The sequence below is a fragment of the Dreissena polymorpha genome, chromosome 6, assembly GCF_020536995.1.
Source record: "Dreissena polymorpha isolate Duluth1 chromosome 6, UMN_Dpol_1.0, whole genome shotgun sequence".
Taxonomy (NCBI): domain Eukaryota; kingdom Metazoa; phylum Mollusca; class Bivalvia; order Myida; family Dreissenidae; genus Dreissena; species Dreissena polymorpha.
In genome coordinates, this window is record NC_068360.1 from 30,864,953 (window position 1) to 30,880,843 (window position 15,891).

At 32.3% G+C, this 15,891-nt stretch overlaps 1 protein-coding gene across 1 annotated transcript; it reads right to left on the bottom strand.

The window, feature by feature from the left end:
• Positions 1-11,791: 11,791 nt before the first annotated feature.
• Positions 11,792-15,891, bottom strand: LOC127834307 (uncharacterized). Its single transcript, XM_052360044.1, has 5 exons — positions 15,752-15,891; positions 14,060-14,222; positions 13,557-13,703; positions 12,765-12,962; positions 11,792-12,308 (listed from the first exon to the last, which is right to left on the bottom strand). The coding sequence occupies exons 2-5, from the start codon at positions 14,214-14,216 to the stop codon at positions 12,151-12,153; spliced, it is 660 nt and encodes a 219-aa protein (XP_052216004.1). The 5' UTR covers positions 14,217-14,222; positions 15,752-15,891; the 3' UTR covers positions 11,792-12,150.

Consider the following 15,891-nt stretch of genomic DNA (forward strand, 5'->3'; position numbering starts at 1 on the left):
CCCCCACATTATATGCCCCTCCGCACCTAAACCCTCCCCCTCTCAACAATAATTTATATTGAAATATGTTAAAAATATAAATATTTTTTTTGAACGACGGTCCAACTATCCACCCAAGCAAGCTATTGCTATCAAACTTGAAATAAAATCGTATTAGTTTGTTTTATGTCTTTACAAATTTTTAATAGATTGTGGAAAATATACCTGAATCGTTTATAAAGTACAACTTCTTTCAAACATAAGCGATCAATAAGTTTCAAGTATGGTCCTCTTCCACTTAGAATATGACTATATTACCTTGACCTGAATGAATATGAACAATTTTCCCATGATGGCTTACGTTATACTGTCAAGCACTCGAATAGTCGAGCCCGCTCTCTTGTTAATTAATTTTGTTGGGTCTATTTTTGCCATGCCTCTGATATATTGGGTCTTATTAAATCGAAAGATATAATACGCATTTATTAAACTATTTGCAAATGATGTTAAATATGAACATAAACATATAGAATGCTACAGTGTATGGTAAGTTAGACAGATACCAATTATATGTGATTAGATATTTACGCATTATTTAGTATTGGTTGAACAGTATAAACTGTAAAAATATTATTATACAACCTGTGTGTATCCAATTTAAATTGCGAATATAACTTACAAACATCTTTGTATGTGAATATAAATGCAGAATTATTGACACCTTCACGAAGGAATGGTTTGGTTATATGAATATAATTACTATTATAGATATGTACAGAATGTTTAAACCTTATGTTCAAAATGAACACTACTAAGATTTTTTGTTACTGATTTATCTACGTTTATACTTTCTTAAACTAACAGCTTTTGCCCAGTGTTTCAATAAGGAGCGGAACCATTAATATAAATATAGTATTAGAAGCTGACAAAAAAGCTTACATTTATTGCCATGTTATTCTTTTTGTTAAATTAAATACAAACCCGGAAGATCGCCTTGTGTGTAGGTTTACAATTTATTAAAATGTTAGCCAATATATTTATACTCACGAATGGCTGTGTTATTCAGATAGGCGTATTGGGTTGGTGTGACCCAATACATTACTCTCGATTTGAATTCAATGGAATCCGCAGTCAACGTGTATAATTAAGATTTTGGGTATTCCTATTCACAAAGCAATCCAAAATAGTAGTTCGCTCTAAGAGAGATCGGTACAGAAGTAAATCAGATTAATTGTAATGTTTGAATTGTAGTAGAAGTAGCTAAAGTAGCACGCAGCAGCAGCAGCAGCAGCAGTAGTAGTAGTAGCAGTAGTAGTAGTAGTAGAAGTAGTAGTAGTAGTAGTAGTAGTAGTAGTAGTAGTAGTAGTAGTAGTAGTAGTACTAGTAGTAGTAGTAGTAGTAGTAGTAGTAGTAGTAGTAGTAGTAGTAGTAGTAGTAGTAGTAGTAGTAGTAGTAGTAGTAGTAGTAGTAGTAGTAGTAGTAGTAGTAGTAGTAGTAGTAGAAGTAGTAGTAGTAGTAGTAGATGTAGTAGTAGTAGAAGTAGTAGTAGTAGAAGAAGTAGTAGTAGTAGTAGTAGTAGTAGTAGTAGTAGTAGTAGTAGTTGTAGTAGTAGTAGTAGTAGTAGTAGTAGTAGTAGTAGTAGTAGTAGAAGTAGAAGTAGTAGTAGTAGTAGTAGTTGTAATAGTAGTAGTAGTAGTAGAATGAGGAGGAGGAGGAGGAGGAGGAGGAGGGTGAGGAGGAGGAGGATTAGTAGTTGTAGTAGTAGTAGTAGTTGTTGTTGTTGAAGTAGTAGTATAAGTAGTATTGTCATAACAGTAGAAGTGTTAGTAGTATAAGTCATAGTAGTAGAACTATAAGTAGAAGTAGTAGTGGTTGTACACTATTCGGGTTTCTTTTTTAAACTTATATTTACTTAAGGAATCTACGTGCAGGTAAATTAACTTCTTAGAGTCAAAGTACAAAAGGGCAACACAAATTTGCAAACAATATTGCATATAACTGACACGTTTTTGACAGGTGAGATCTCACAATGCCATTTATACATCAATATTTTCCATTCAGTTATATCTTTAAAATATTCAATGCACGTTCATGGTGAATTACCTGTCTACCGACTGACGATTCAGATTTGCAATGCTAACGACCATGAAGAATGTCAATTACTTCAGTAATGAATGAATCATGTTTGAGAGAAACCGCACTTACATTAACTGTAATTTGCAACTTTCGTACATTTTAGATCCAACTAGCCCATTCGAAAATATTTTCTTACAATAGTATGTACCTTTATGTCCAAATGCGTTGTTTGAACATGTGTGCATACAAAGAGGAAATTCGGGGGACGTCCCTTGTTGTACAGTTTGGCACGTTTTGAATAAAACAAAGTCTTCCTGTTTTTTTTAAATAATATATAGTCGTGTCTTTTGTTACTTTTATGTTTTAATATCTGCCGGGTCATTTAACAATGTAAATCGTTTTCAATCAGGTAAAATACAATGTTAACTTTATTCGGGAAGTCATCTTACACAGAAGACGTACATGCACCACACGAAATGGTAATTTAATGCAGTACTTTTATTGCATGTTGTGTATGTCAGTCGAGTGCAGCGGAATTCTTCCATATGGCCTCCAACCGCGCATGACATATTCATTAATTCGAAAAACAAAAATATGTCATAATTTTGCATTTGGAATAAAAACTGTTGAAGCAAATCAAAAGAAAATATTTTGATGCCTTACCTATTGTCAGCTTTTATCGTGGAATGATTTTATCAAATTCTTACGAATTCATGAACAGTGGTTTCGTAGATACTGGGCCAAATGAACAACTTGCATAGATTGTAATTGCATGTATATGTACATATATGTTTACTATGTAATTTCAAGGTATAACTATTTGTTTTACTCGAAAGAAAAATTACAGAGGATGCCTCAACGTAGATTTACATGCTTTGAACTAAAGACTTTTAGTGGCATGTGCTTGGTATCATTTACACTGCACATCGGTCACACACGTAAGACGCCCCTTTATGTGAGGGTAAAGCGATGTAGTTTTTGATGGAGGATAACGCTATTTCCTAACGTCACTTCACCAGGAATCAACTCCTTTTAATATAAATATACACATCGACCAAATATTTTCATTTACCTGAGTCATGTGTAAATATTTAATTTCCTTCATTGAACAGTTAGCAAGCAAATTTATACGTTACGTTTGCATGCACAAATTAAATCTAACTTTTTTTTAAATAAATCATAGCATGATATATCAGATAACCATTAAAATGAATGTGATTTTCTGAACTGGAATTGATATCCTTAAGTTTAATAAGACACATTAACAAAATCAACATTAACAAAAACAAAAAAGTCATGTTTCACAACGGTATGAATACGAATGAAAGGAATGCAAATATCATTAAGAAAAATGATAATACTTATTATAAGAATTTAACACAAAAATAGCTACAAGGTGAATATATATATATTAATTTTCATTATATAGATAAACATATGCAAAGAAACACGATCAAATACACGTAAACTACAACAACCTCACTCTTTAGTTGCACATTAATTAAATCCACCGTAATATAAATGCAAATGCATGTGTTTATAGTCTGATTACGATACATCTTCAATCGAGTTTGACATTTGCCCCCCCCCCCCAATCACTGGGATAAAAGTCGTCCGTTTACATGTGCTTTTTTACCTCACATGTACCCATTTTTACTCCTGGGTGGAGAGGAGCAAGCGTGGAATTAATTTTTTGCTCAAGAAATTCCGAGGTCTGAGCGAGATTTGAACCAGGGACCTTCCGGTTGTTAAACCAACATCCTACCAGTAGACCTAGGTCCCACAATATACCTACGTTGAACATATTTTGATCAACAAATTGTATAAATTAATTCATCTAATCAGTATGTTTACGAAAAACATGCTCAAATACTATCTTTAAAATACAAAATGTATTCTTGACGTGCTCCCATAGGAATTCAAATTTAAGTACTATTAAATGTTAACGATATTGGACCAGTTCAGTTATAAAATAAACACCACTAAGATGTTATACAATTGCCTATGGACACCATTTTAAGAAGCAAATAAACAACAAGATTCGGCAAGAAGGATTGTAATAAACAGACAAAAGCTTTAAAAACATTATATAAAAATGTTTAGGACAAAATCAATTACATATTAAAATATGTGACCGCCGCTAAATTTCATTTTATTTAAACACAAATGTTATGCTCAAAATAGCTAACACGAGAGCTTACACGAAAACTAGTCAAATAAAAGCGAACGTCATGTCATTTGCAAATTACGCTATTCACATACACGGTAAACATGTTCAACAATGCAACGTTGATTTCCTTAGACGAAAATCTTGCTAGATACTACATCAATACCGAATGTATTTTTTCCCGGCGTATCATCTATTAGAAGCTGTATACATTGCCTATAATATTTCCGATGTTATAGTCACATTCTTGTCATCGTTGAAGGTATCACGACATCATTTCCCGAGGATCGCATACAGTAATATTCGCGAAAATACTGTGATATCTTTCGGAGTCGTGGTTCGAACACGTTTCTAATTGGTTATACAATTAACAATGTATATCTACGAAGTCGGTCGAGGCTATACAATTGCCGCACGTGCCTTCGTGTGAGCACTGTTAAACGTTTGCGTCCAATCGTTCTTTATGTTATTTTTATGTTTGAATGAAAGGAAGATTGAGAGAATAATTCCTATTGGGTTGTTCGTTCACACTTTTCTTCCTCCCCTGCCAAATTCCTTCATTCCAAACAAACCTTGAAAACTTTCACAAGTTAAGATGGCATAAATAAACTTAGAGATATAGTGTCCTTTATAATTACTAAAAATGATATATATATTTATTTATTTATTGGACACTGTGATAAGCAATGTTATATTATTCTTTATATTATTAATGTATATTTTAATTGTGATATTGATATGGGTAATCTTTGTATGGTGTGTTAATGTTAGATTGTTTTTATATTTTTTTAAATGTAATATATGTTATGTCTTTTAAGGCCCGTTTCTATACGGTACAAACAATATAATTAAGAACCTACGCCAGGACTTTGTTGCCCTTATTAAGCACACCTTTGACATTATAACGTTATCAGGAAACACTTTATACAATCATATAATTTCAAGCGACCATCGGCTTATACATTCCTTAGTCTAATTATAACTAATACTCAAAAGACATTTTTAAGTTATATCTTTTTTGTGAATGAAGCTCTTGTAATCAGAACGTCATTATTTAATGTTGTACATACTACAAAAACGACAATCTGAATTTGTACATTTCGTACAGCGAATGTTAACATTTGCAGTTCATTTAAGGTTTTACACGTTAATTATCCCAAGCCATCAATGTTTCCATTCAGCGTCTCGTGGCAATGACTTCGCAAAATAACTTGACGTCAACATTCGATATTTATTTACATTCCGTTGTAAATTGTCACGTTAGACACATACAATCTCCAATATAAAACAAACAAACCAAATAGATAATCCTAAACATTACTTAAAGCGCAATAAAGGGATACACACATAAAAAAACACTATGTCACATACTTTATAACTGCAAAAACTGCTGGAAAGAGAGATTTGTTACAGTGACGTTGACATGGATCCCATCTACCTCATACGTTTCATTAAAATGGACTACAAAACGGTCTAAATGATTACAGCTTACATTCAAAATCATACATCGTTTTGAGCTAAAACGAAATAAACGTTATAGAGTCGCAGACGACTATGCCGACGAGCCATGGGCCTTGTTTTATTGGGTGCGATTAACCTATTAACCATTTTGAACACTTGTGCTGATTTATTTGAAATTCCAAAGAGGCTGTACAAAGGTATACTTCAGACGGCACTAATGAATGATATTCTTACATTGTATTACACATTCGACGATCATCGATTAAATCCAAAGATAATAGAGCAATTACAATCATTTTAAATATTTGTAATACTCTAAAAAATCTGAAATATTTTATTTCTATAATCTAAAGTTTTCTATCCGTCTAAACCCCTTAAATGTGTGTAAGAGTCATGTATCAGTCTTCATATAATTTGTATAATTAGGTTTATTCTTAAAATAAAGACTTAAAAACATACTCAAATCAATAATTAGCATAAAAAACGCATTTTGAAACGGTATATTGTTAATGACGCAAAGTAAAAAATTGTGAAAGCCCACATTTATTGTTTACAGACCAGACTACTGATAAACGGTAGGTCATAATTTATTCTCTTTATCTCGTCCGTTTTTCAAAGAGAACAGTTGCACTAGCATATATTGTAAGAATGTTCGGTTTATTATCTTGTTTAATGAAAAGCCACTCTTGAACTAATGAATGATGGATTTATAGCTGTCGACAAAATGCTTTCAAACAAAAAAGAATATAATAACACACTTGACGTCACCGGAAATGCGGGCCAAGGTTTTGTGAACTGTGTGAACTGTGTTTTACTACTACTACTTCTACTACTTCTACAACTACTACTACTACTACTACTACTACTACTACTACTACTGCTACTACTACTACTACTACTACTACTACTACTACTACTACTACTACTTACTACTACTACTACTACTACTACTACTACTACACTACTACTACTACTACTACTACTACTACTACTACTACTACTGACTACTACTTCTACTTCTACTACTACTACTTCTACTTACTACTACTACTACTACTACTACTACTACTACTACTACTACTACTACTACTACTACTACTACTACTACTACTACTACTACTACTACTACTACTACTACTACTACTACTACTACTACTACTACTACTACACTACGACTACTACTTCTACTACTACTACTTCTACTTCTACTACTACTACTACTACTACTACTACTACTACTACGACTACTACTACTACTACTACTACTACTACTACTACTACTACTACTACTACTACTACTACTACTACTACTACTACTACTACTACTACTACTACTACTACAACTACTACTACAACAACAACTACTTCTACTACTACTACTACTTCTACTACTACTGCTACTACTACTACTACTTCTACTACTACTACTACTACGACTAGTACTACTACTACTACTACTACTACTACTACTACAACTACTACTACTACTACTACTACTACTACTACTACTACTACTACTACTACTACTAACTACTACTACTACTACTACTACTACTACTACTACTACTACTACTACTACTACTACTACTACTACTACTACTTCTACTACTACTACTACTTCTACTACTACTACTACTACTACTACTACTACTACTACTACTACTACTACTACTACTACTACTACTACTACTACTACTACTACTACTACTACTACTACTACTTTTGCTATACATATTACATTAGTTTTAAATACTCATCTAAAGTACATTTCCTTATTAGTGGATACTCGTTTTCAAACTTAAAGGTATGCCATTAGGATATTAACATGTATAAAATATCTTACAGTATTTACGGCATTGTTCTGTAAACCAGCTTTTAATAAATTACAATTTAAATTACTAACAAAAAAAACGTGTGCTTTTAGTAACACTATGATATCCACTTTCACAATTTATTTTGATTGGCTAACTGATTCCGATTCCAGCTGCAAATGGTCATGAAACACGGTGTAGATGCATATAGGTGGCTTTTCTGTTAAAATGCTGCCTCTCTGTTCATTCTTGGCTGCATCTCTGTCATAAACAAGAAAATGGATGATCGACATTCACAAAACAGGTATAAAAATTAAAATTGAAACACGTTAACACATTTGTGCATAAAAAGAGGTGGTCCATGAGTTGAAGCATAATCCGGTTCTTAGTATTCCGCATGCCCAAACACTAATCACAAACTCTATCGAAGATGGAATGATAACGAAATGTGAAAATAGTTCATATAATATAAATGATAATTATTTTTATAATAAATGATTATTTATAAGCTACTCATTCTTTTTTTGTAAATGTTTTTATTTTATGATTCCACTTATGAGCGATATGTTTCGGGAGTGCACGCGTTACCATTTTGGCAAGATTATTGTCTTAAGCTAGTACGGTTATATGCTTTGGCAAGATTGTTGTCATCATATAGTTATGGTACCAGTTTGATTCTTGTCATAAGCTAGTTAGGTAGCGATTTTGGAAAAATTCTTGTAATCATCTAGGTGGGTTACTTTTTTGGAAAAAAAATTGTCATCTGAAATATGAATGCAACATTTTCATTGCATAAAATGCAATAACAAGATGACCGTATAGCCAGATAAACGAAATCAATCCAAGCAGACCAATGTTTAATGTGGATGTTTTTTATGATTAATGATAGTACTTGAATGCCGTCCGCATCATCTTGAGTATTTGCGACGGACTTATTTATAAACGGTAGGCATCCAACAATTATGTGTTGATCATGTCGTGTTTTGTCATAACTTCATAACTACTTTTGATCTTCAAGTTTGACCTTTACGCCGTTATTCTCGTGCGCGATAAATTGGCTAGTAAGTAAACATTACTGTCATTTTAACTGAATGCGAATATTGAAGTGTAAGAGCGGGCAATTATCCTCGCAACAACACAGCTGTAAGCTGAACTTTTCCCTGTTAAAATGTGGCTTTATTGTAGTCATGAACTGAAATTTTTTTCATATAGGTGAGCATTTGACAATTTTTTTAAATGCACTGGGTATTATATAAGGGACGAACCCAATTCTGTTACTGAGTTGATGCGTGTTGTGTTGAACTCCTAACGTTGACCTTAACATTAACGGTATCACATATGAAAGTCTGTCTGCCAAAATATAGGAAATTAATTCGGTTGTGGTTGCTATCTCAATGGATAGTGAATCCGTAATGCGTATTTATACATATGCATCACTAACAGCGGATGATTGTATGCCCAAAATAATATTAATTTGAAATCATTTCAATTTAACTAACTGCTTAATGTTTTTCTATATATTATTGTCAAAGAGAATGTTTAGCCCTAGCCAAACATTGATTGCTTTTAATGTAGGCAGTGCCCTTACACCAGTATGGATATTTACGTCACAGAAAAACACAATTACAAAAGATATCCATATGACATTGTTTCGTCTTAATTTTCAAATCAAACTTTTTTTTACATGGAAACCAACCATATACATAAACACTACCGAGTGAAGGTAAACATAAGACTAAGAGCAATTACACTTATATTTGAACGCAGTACAACACAAGTACCTCTTCTCACCGTTTGGTGCAGGATTCTAAGGAAGCAAATTTCTAACGTAAGGTCAATGTTAGCTTAAAGGCTAAATGAAATGGATGTAAAGATTATATTGGTATAATTGTTGTAATGGAAATATTTTGTTTCATTAAACAAATTGCTGCCCAATGTCTTGCAACGTCCTCACGCTCTGTTATTCCTCGATCTTCTACGTTTTCAGACTCATGAAGCTCAAGTTGTCCACCAAATAATGCTTTAACAATTATTGTTTTACAAGATATAAATCGAAAAAATACCCTTCACAATTAGCGGGAGGGAGGTCTTTTCAAAGATCCGACCCCAACCCCTTTTTCAACATTTTAAACATTTTCCAGGCATAAAGTATAGCGCAACATCCGGCCCAAAATCGGAGACAAGAAACAATTGCTTTTAATGACATATTTACGAGCGCTCAAGAAGTGTAGCAAGCAATGTTGCTGCAGAAAGAACTGATTAAATCTTATTAACATGTCATATATTTACAATTTGATTTATCTTATTATTTTCACGTAAGTTCATGATCAAAGTTATGATGTGGTTGGTAAATATGTAAGAATAGGAGACGGTTATAAGCAAAAACTGTGTCAGCATTCAGGTAGTATGTCAAATGTTGTAACTGCTAGAAACAAAGGGTTGAATATAATTCCAAAGGAATAAGTATATTTTAATCTTTCCAACGTATACATACAAATTATGTAATCGTCAAGGTTAAACGGTAAAATTAACTTAAACTGTCAAGGAATGAACAAAACGAACGAACAGGCGGCAACATGGATCAGCGGATAATACAAAAATATCAAGAGAAGTAGTTTTTCTTCTTTTTAAATTGTATGGTTAACATACTTCCAGTAAAAGGATAAGCTTCTTCGAATTTCTAAAGACGCTATACAATTTACGATAAAGGGGCTTGAATTATCGGTATCAGTTTCAGATTTTTAAGACAATTAAACAGGTACATTTAATTTATCGTCATGACAAAGAAGAAAATATTTTTGTCAAACACAAAAACAAGTTAACTACCTTTTACAATAAAACATTATGTTTTTTGCATTACAAAATTAGTACTATTATATATCCCACAAGAATTTTTGTTTCGACTAATTTAGTTACTGTTTTTTTAAAGTCGCTACGCCTAAACATTGGAATCATTTGTCGAAAATATCCACAAAACGAGATTTTTTGTGTTCAGATTTTGTGTTTAAGAGTATATCTACACGAGATATAAAGAGACAATATATATGTATATATATATATATATATATATATATATATATATATATATATATATATATATATATATATATATATATATATATATATATATATATATATATATATATATATATATATATTATAAAAAAGAAAAAGTACTTCCAGAAAATCAAACCTGGAAGAGTTTGATACAATTTACAATACTTTTATTAGGTACAGTCGAAAAACAATTAACATACATATGACATGCACATTGTTTGGCTCCACTCATCTGTTAAGATTCATTCATACGATGTTTTGTTGCATATATTTGTGCAGCTTATACAAGTTATTATGTGTCTTTCTGCGTAAAATAATTCGTTTTGAATTGTATTAAATATTAAACAACGATTGGTTTATTTTTCAAAGAGATCGTAAATTAATTTTGTGTTACTATCTAACATTCATATTCAATTATTGCGAACAGATAAATGTTGATATACACATTTTATGAAATCGCTTTCAAACAGCAACAAGTCACTGTCTAAAGGAATGACACATTGCGTATGGCCTCAATGTGATCAATAACCTTCACCGTAAGAAAAACACAAAAGTTCACGTACATACGTTAAGAATGATACACTCAAAAGTGTTGCACATGTTGGTTGGACATGAATAATGCTATTGGTTTAAACACGTCATTATTGTGTAATATATGTTGTTGTTTTAAATGTTTTAAATGTGCTGACACGCGTAACTGACTAATAAAATCCGAAAAAATGCCGCGCCCAACCGCCCCCCCCCCCTCCCTTCAGATGTTTGCATTACTGATGTTATAGATAAAATCGTTAAATTATAGATATGCTTAATATTTTCATATGCATGTTTTCTTATCCGTTATAAACTGGAATGAGTAACACTTATTAAAACTTGTATACCTGATTGCTTTTTCTCGACTTACCGATTTTTAAATTAGATTATTGAAGGTTATTTGTATATGTTAGTACAAACTCTTGTTAAAAAATACGTTGATAATTGACAGCGATAAAATTAGTTGCTTAGTATAGATCATTCAAACGATATTCAACCTTGAAACCTTCTTGTATATAATTATAACAAATAAACATCGGGTCAGTACATTAATTGTTGAACTATGACGATGTTTCGAGTGCAGTTGCGTGCTCAGACACAACATATTCCTTGTAGCTTACTCAGACAAACAAAAAACAAAACGATGCAATCGCTTTTAGTCAATTATTTCAAAGGTTGCGTCTTAACGCATTATTTAAACCAAAATAGTGTATATACATGTATGCATCAAGCTCCCATGATACAAAGTACATTTTCACAAGGCAAATCACAGTTGAAATCACATATGGACGTGAAAATAGCTCGAAAGTAAATAATCAATGGTTGGTAGCGACACACTGTGTATCACACGTATTAGAAAATCACTCATAGCTTGGCAAATGATGCATTTAAACAACCATATGTGATTTTGTACATTTCATAATATTTGTTTTATTTATATCAAATCAAACAACATGTTCAACGTTCAAATAACAAAAACAAAAATACTAAAGTGAGCAATGCAATTTAATTCGTGTCAATAAAGAAAAAGAACAGTTAACACTTTCGTGTAAACTTTGTTCAACCTCCTTAACGCGTACAGTTTAAATTGTTCATTATCTCGCAAATATCGAACGCTGAATCCTTGTCCGTGATAAATGTATTTGTCCCATTTCGACACCAGATGTCTTTGTTGCAGTAAGGACAACCGCCGGTGCAGTTCCTGCATACTGCTTCGCAGTTTATAGCTAAATATATGCATACATAATTTACATGCCGTTCGCTACTGTTATTAGTATGTTATATGTGTGGAGTAGAAGTAAATTTGAGAGGTATCCTCTTTTAATCGCAAAATAAAAAAAAGTTATTATACATTATGAAAATAATAAATGTTTTAAGAATCCTTTCGTTTCTTTTTACTTTAACTTGATGTTCTATTCTTAAGTGTAGATTTAAAGTATGTACTAAACAAACAATTTTACTGTATATGACTCATCTTTTAAAGAGGTAATTATATTATTTTCTTATGCGATGAAAACAAAATTGCTCTACTTTATCTTGTTATGGGTTTCAAAGAACTATACGAGTTACCTGAAGTTAAATATAAACTGTATGGCCATACTGTTACATATAAGTCGGTAAAATTAACCCATATGAAACACATCATTAATTGCCAGTAATTTTCATGCGAGTAAAATACTAACCTGACTGGACTTTCTTTTCGCAACATACCGGAAACTGAATCTCCGTCTCCTGTGCTATTAATTCATCCATACCATCGGTCAGGGCACACGCGACCCTTGTTTTGCCTTTACGAATGTCGTCGCCTTTAATTTCGTCATTACAGGCGATCGTATAGCCGTTAGTATTATTGAAATAGCTTTCATAGTTGAGCTGAGGTCCTACAAATACAGGAATTCACTGTATAAGAACAACTTTACTATTTAGAAGAATAAACACATACTTACAATGATGCAAAGCACATCAAACAAGCCGAAAAATTCCAGATATCGCGTAAAGGAACTGACACTACAAAATAATGTCATAAATAAGCACAGGTTGGAAAATAAAAGTAGTTAATAAAATCATATACTCATGTGCAAGTTTATTGTAACAAAAGATATAATAATTCCATTTAAACGAATACCAAATAAATTAACCGATTCAATCGCCTTGTGTTTACAAGCAATTATATTGCCAGCATTTTATGCTTGTTTGAGACATAGAGCAATTCAAAACAGTTATATTGTAATTAGCAAAGTACCAGTGTATGACACAAATCTGTATTTCTTCTCAGTGTACGAAATAAAAATGATCGACATGTCCCATTCAATGTGATAAATTTTGTAATAATTTGATTAAAAACTTCAGAAAAAGTTGAATCATCATTATCATCATCATCATCACCATCATCATCATCATCATCATCATCACTTTCACCATAATCGTCAGTACCATCATTATTATGATCACAATTATGCTTATAATCATAATACCGTCAATTTTTGTTTTCTTGATGTCTGTCTCATACGCGTAGAAATGCATCTTGTATGGCTTGCAAACCCCGCTTACGCTACATCTTACCACAACGGATCCAGACGCGTTATTGGCAATCGGCGTTGACGCCGTGATACTCTTCTTCTCTGATATCAGACAATATCACATATAATATGGATTATTTCGCGTTCAAATGTACTAGTATGTACACCTAAGTTGGAACAGTTATTTTTATAACTTTTACGGCAATAGTATCTGTGAATGTTTGGCATCAGCAAAAAAGGCTGTACATAAAATTGAGAGCCTTACTTACTTAATTTTGTAAGTTTTTAGATTAATTTTTGTATTTACACTGTTACCAATTTAGAATATATACCACATAATAGTATTCCTTAAACACTGTATTAGGTAAGCGTAACGTTCACGGCTTTAATTGCACAATGATAGAAACTTGTACAAATTCGCGTGGAAGTGTATATATGCTAAGAAATAAAACAAAAACCTTGCAAACTCATCTTGAACGACGTAGAATACGGTTCAAATCCTGTCCTGGTTTTCAGTTTCAGAGTTATCATCCCATTATTGGAACACGTGGCCTGTGTGACGCTATCGGACGAGCATCGCATGACAAAACCAGTGTCGTTTTTGTTGCACAACATGTCCGGCTGAAAATTATTTTAGAAGGATTTGTATAAAATGGCATCCAATATATGCTAACGAGCCCAACGTCGGTCTATTTATGTGACACTATCAAAATATCATCGTTATACGCCACTCTTAATGATATGAGGATACTTTCTAGCAACTTTTTATGCCATCCAACGGCGACTTGAGTTTTCAGCCTTTTGAAAGTGGTTTTAATATGATTGAGAATAAAAAAGGCTCCGATATTAGTCAATAATTATAGACCCATTTACATAATTGTTATTGTGACCAAATAACGTAAAGCCTTATTGCAAAACAACTGTTACAAACTGTTTCTAGCACAAGCATTCATTACATCGCGGATATTTACTTTCCGCGGGCACAATTTTTATGACAAAATGTCCATTAGCCGTATTGATTTGTGGCTGAAATACATCGTTTCCGGAAAATCATCCGCACAGTATGGTATGACCCCAAAAGTTATTTCATGTTACTATGAAATAGTTCTCAAGCAATAAAGAAGTTTAATTGTTTATTAATGTTTATGTCAATAGTCGCCTTCAAATATGTTTCAAACACGTGTTCTATAGAGGAGAATGTAAGATACGAGTAGTCTTTTCCGATTTCAGATTATAAAACGTTTAATCTGAAATGATCAATCCTGCGTCTTCTACCTGCCCTATATTATTTAAATGAGCATTCTGTAATTAAGACTATTCAGTGGATATATATGCAGATGACTTTATGCTTTCCGCATCTGTCAGCAGTCATTAAACTCCAATATCTTCAGCAAAACATGGATATAGTAAATATATGCGTGGATGTTGTTTTTTAAAGAAATTTATTTAAAAATTCTATAAAACGGTGCTTTTGAAATCTAGACAGGCATCTTGTTTTTTCCTATCTACGTTAGTCATCCATCACAACCATTATAACAAAACAAAAATGAAAATAATAAATAAATAAATATAAATATATTACTAAAAATGTATGCATATATAAATGTTACTTAATATTTGATAGCCGATTGAAATATATCAGGCACATAAATTAGAAAGTTACTTATCCAAGAGATTTTCGATATTTAAAAAAATGCGCTATTTCGCACCGGTCGGAATTTTGCAAATATTTAACATTTAAATCAATAAACGGAATAAAACTGTTTTCTTTTTGCAAATAGCGTGGTTTTATGCAGATTTGTTTATTTATGTTTATTATTTAAACATTATTATTAATAAACGGGTAAATATACTCATATATGAAGTGTATATGCTTTCTCCAACATATTTGGAACGACGACGATTTTGTTTGAGAACAAATGGCATTACATGTAGTTTACTTAAAGATAGCGTCTTTTAAAATATCCTAGCACTCACCAAGAACTAATTTAAACGAACTTTATAGCCACAAACAAAAACAAATGAAAGAAAAACAAGTGGATTCACGATGTATGTTTTTTAAAGATTGACATAATCCATCTAAACTAAAGTCCCATAAATAAACCCGATAAACTTAAGGTACAACCAGTTAGAATCAGAAGCAGTTTTACCTTGTTCAAATGACTTGGTGGATACTCGACTTTAGTGCTATTCCAGTCTATATCGTTCCATACAGCTTTAACGCCGTGGTTTTGGGAGAAGTCGCAGTCGAACACGATCCTATCGCCGTGTGGTATGTTGACATCCGGAC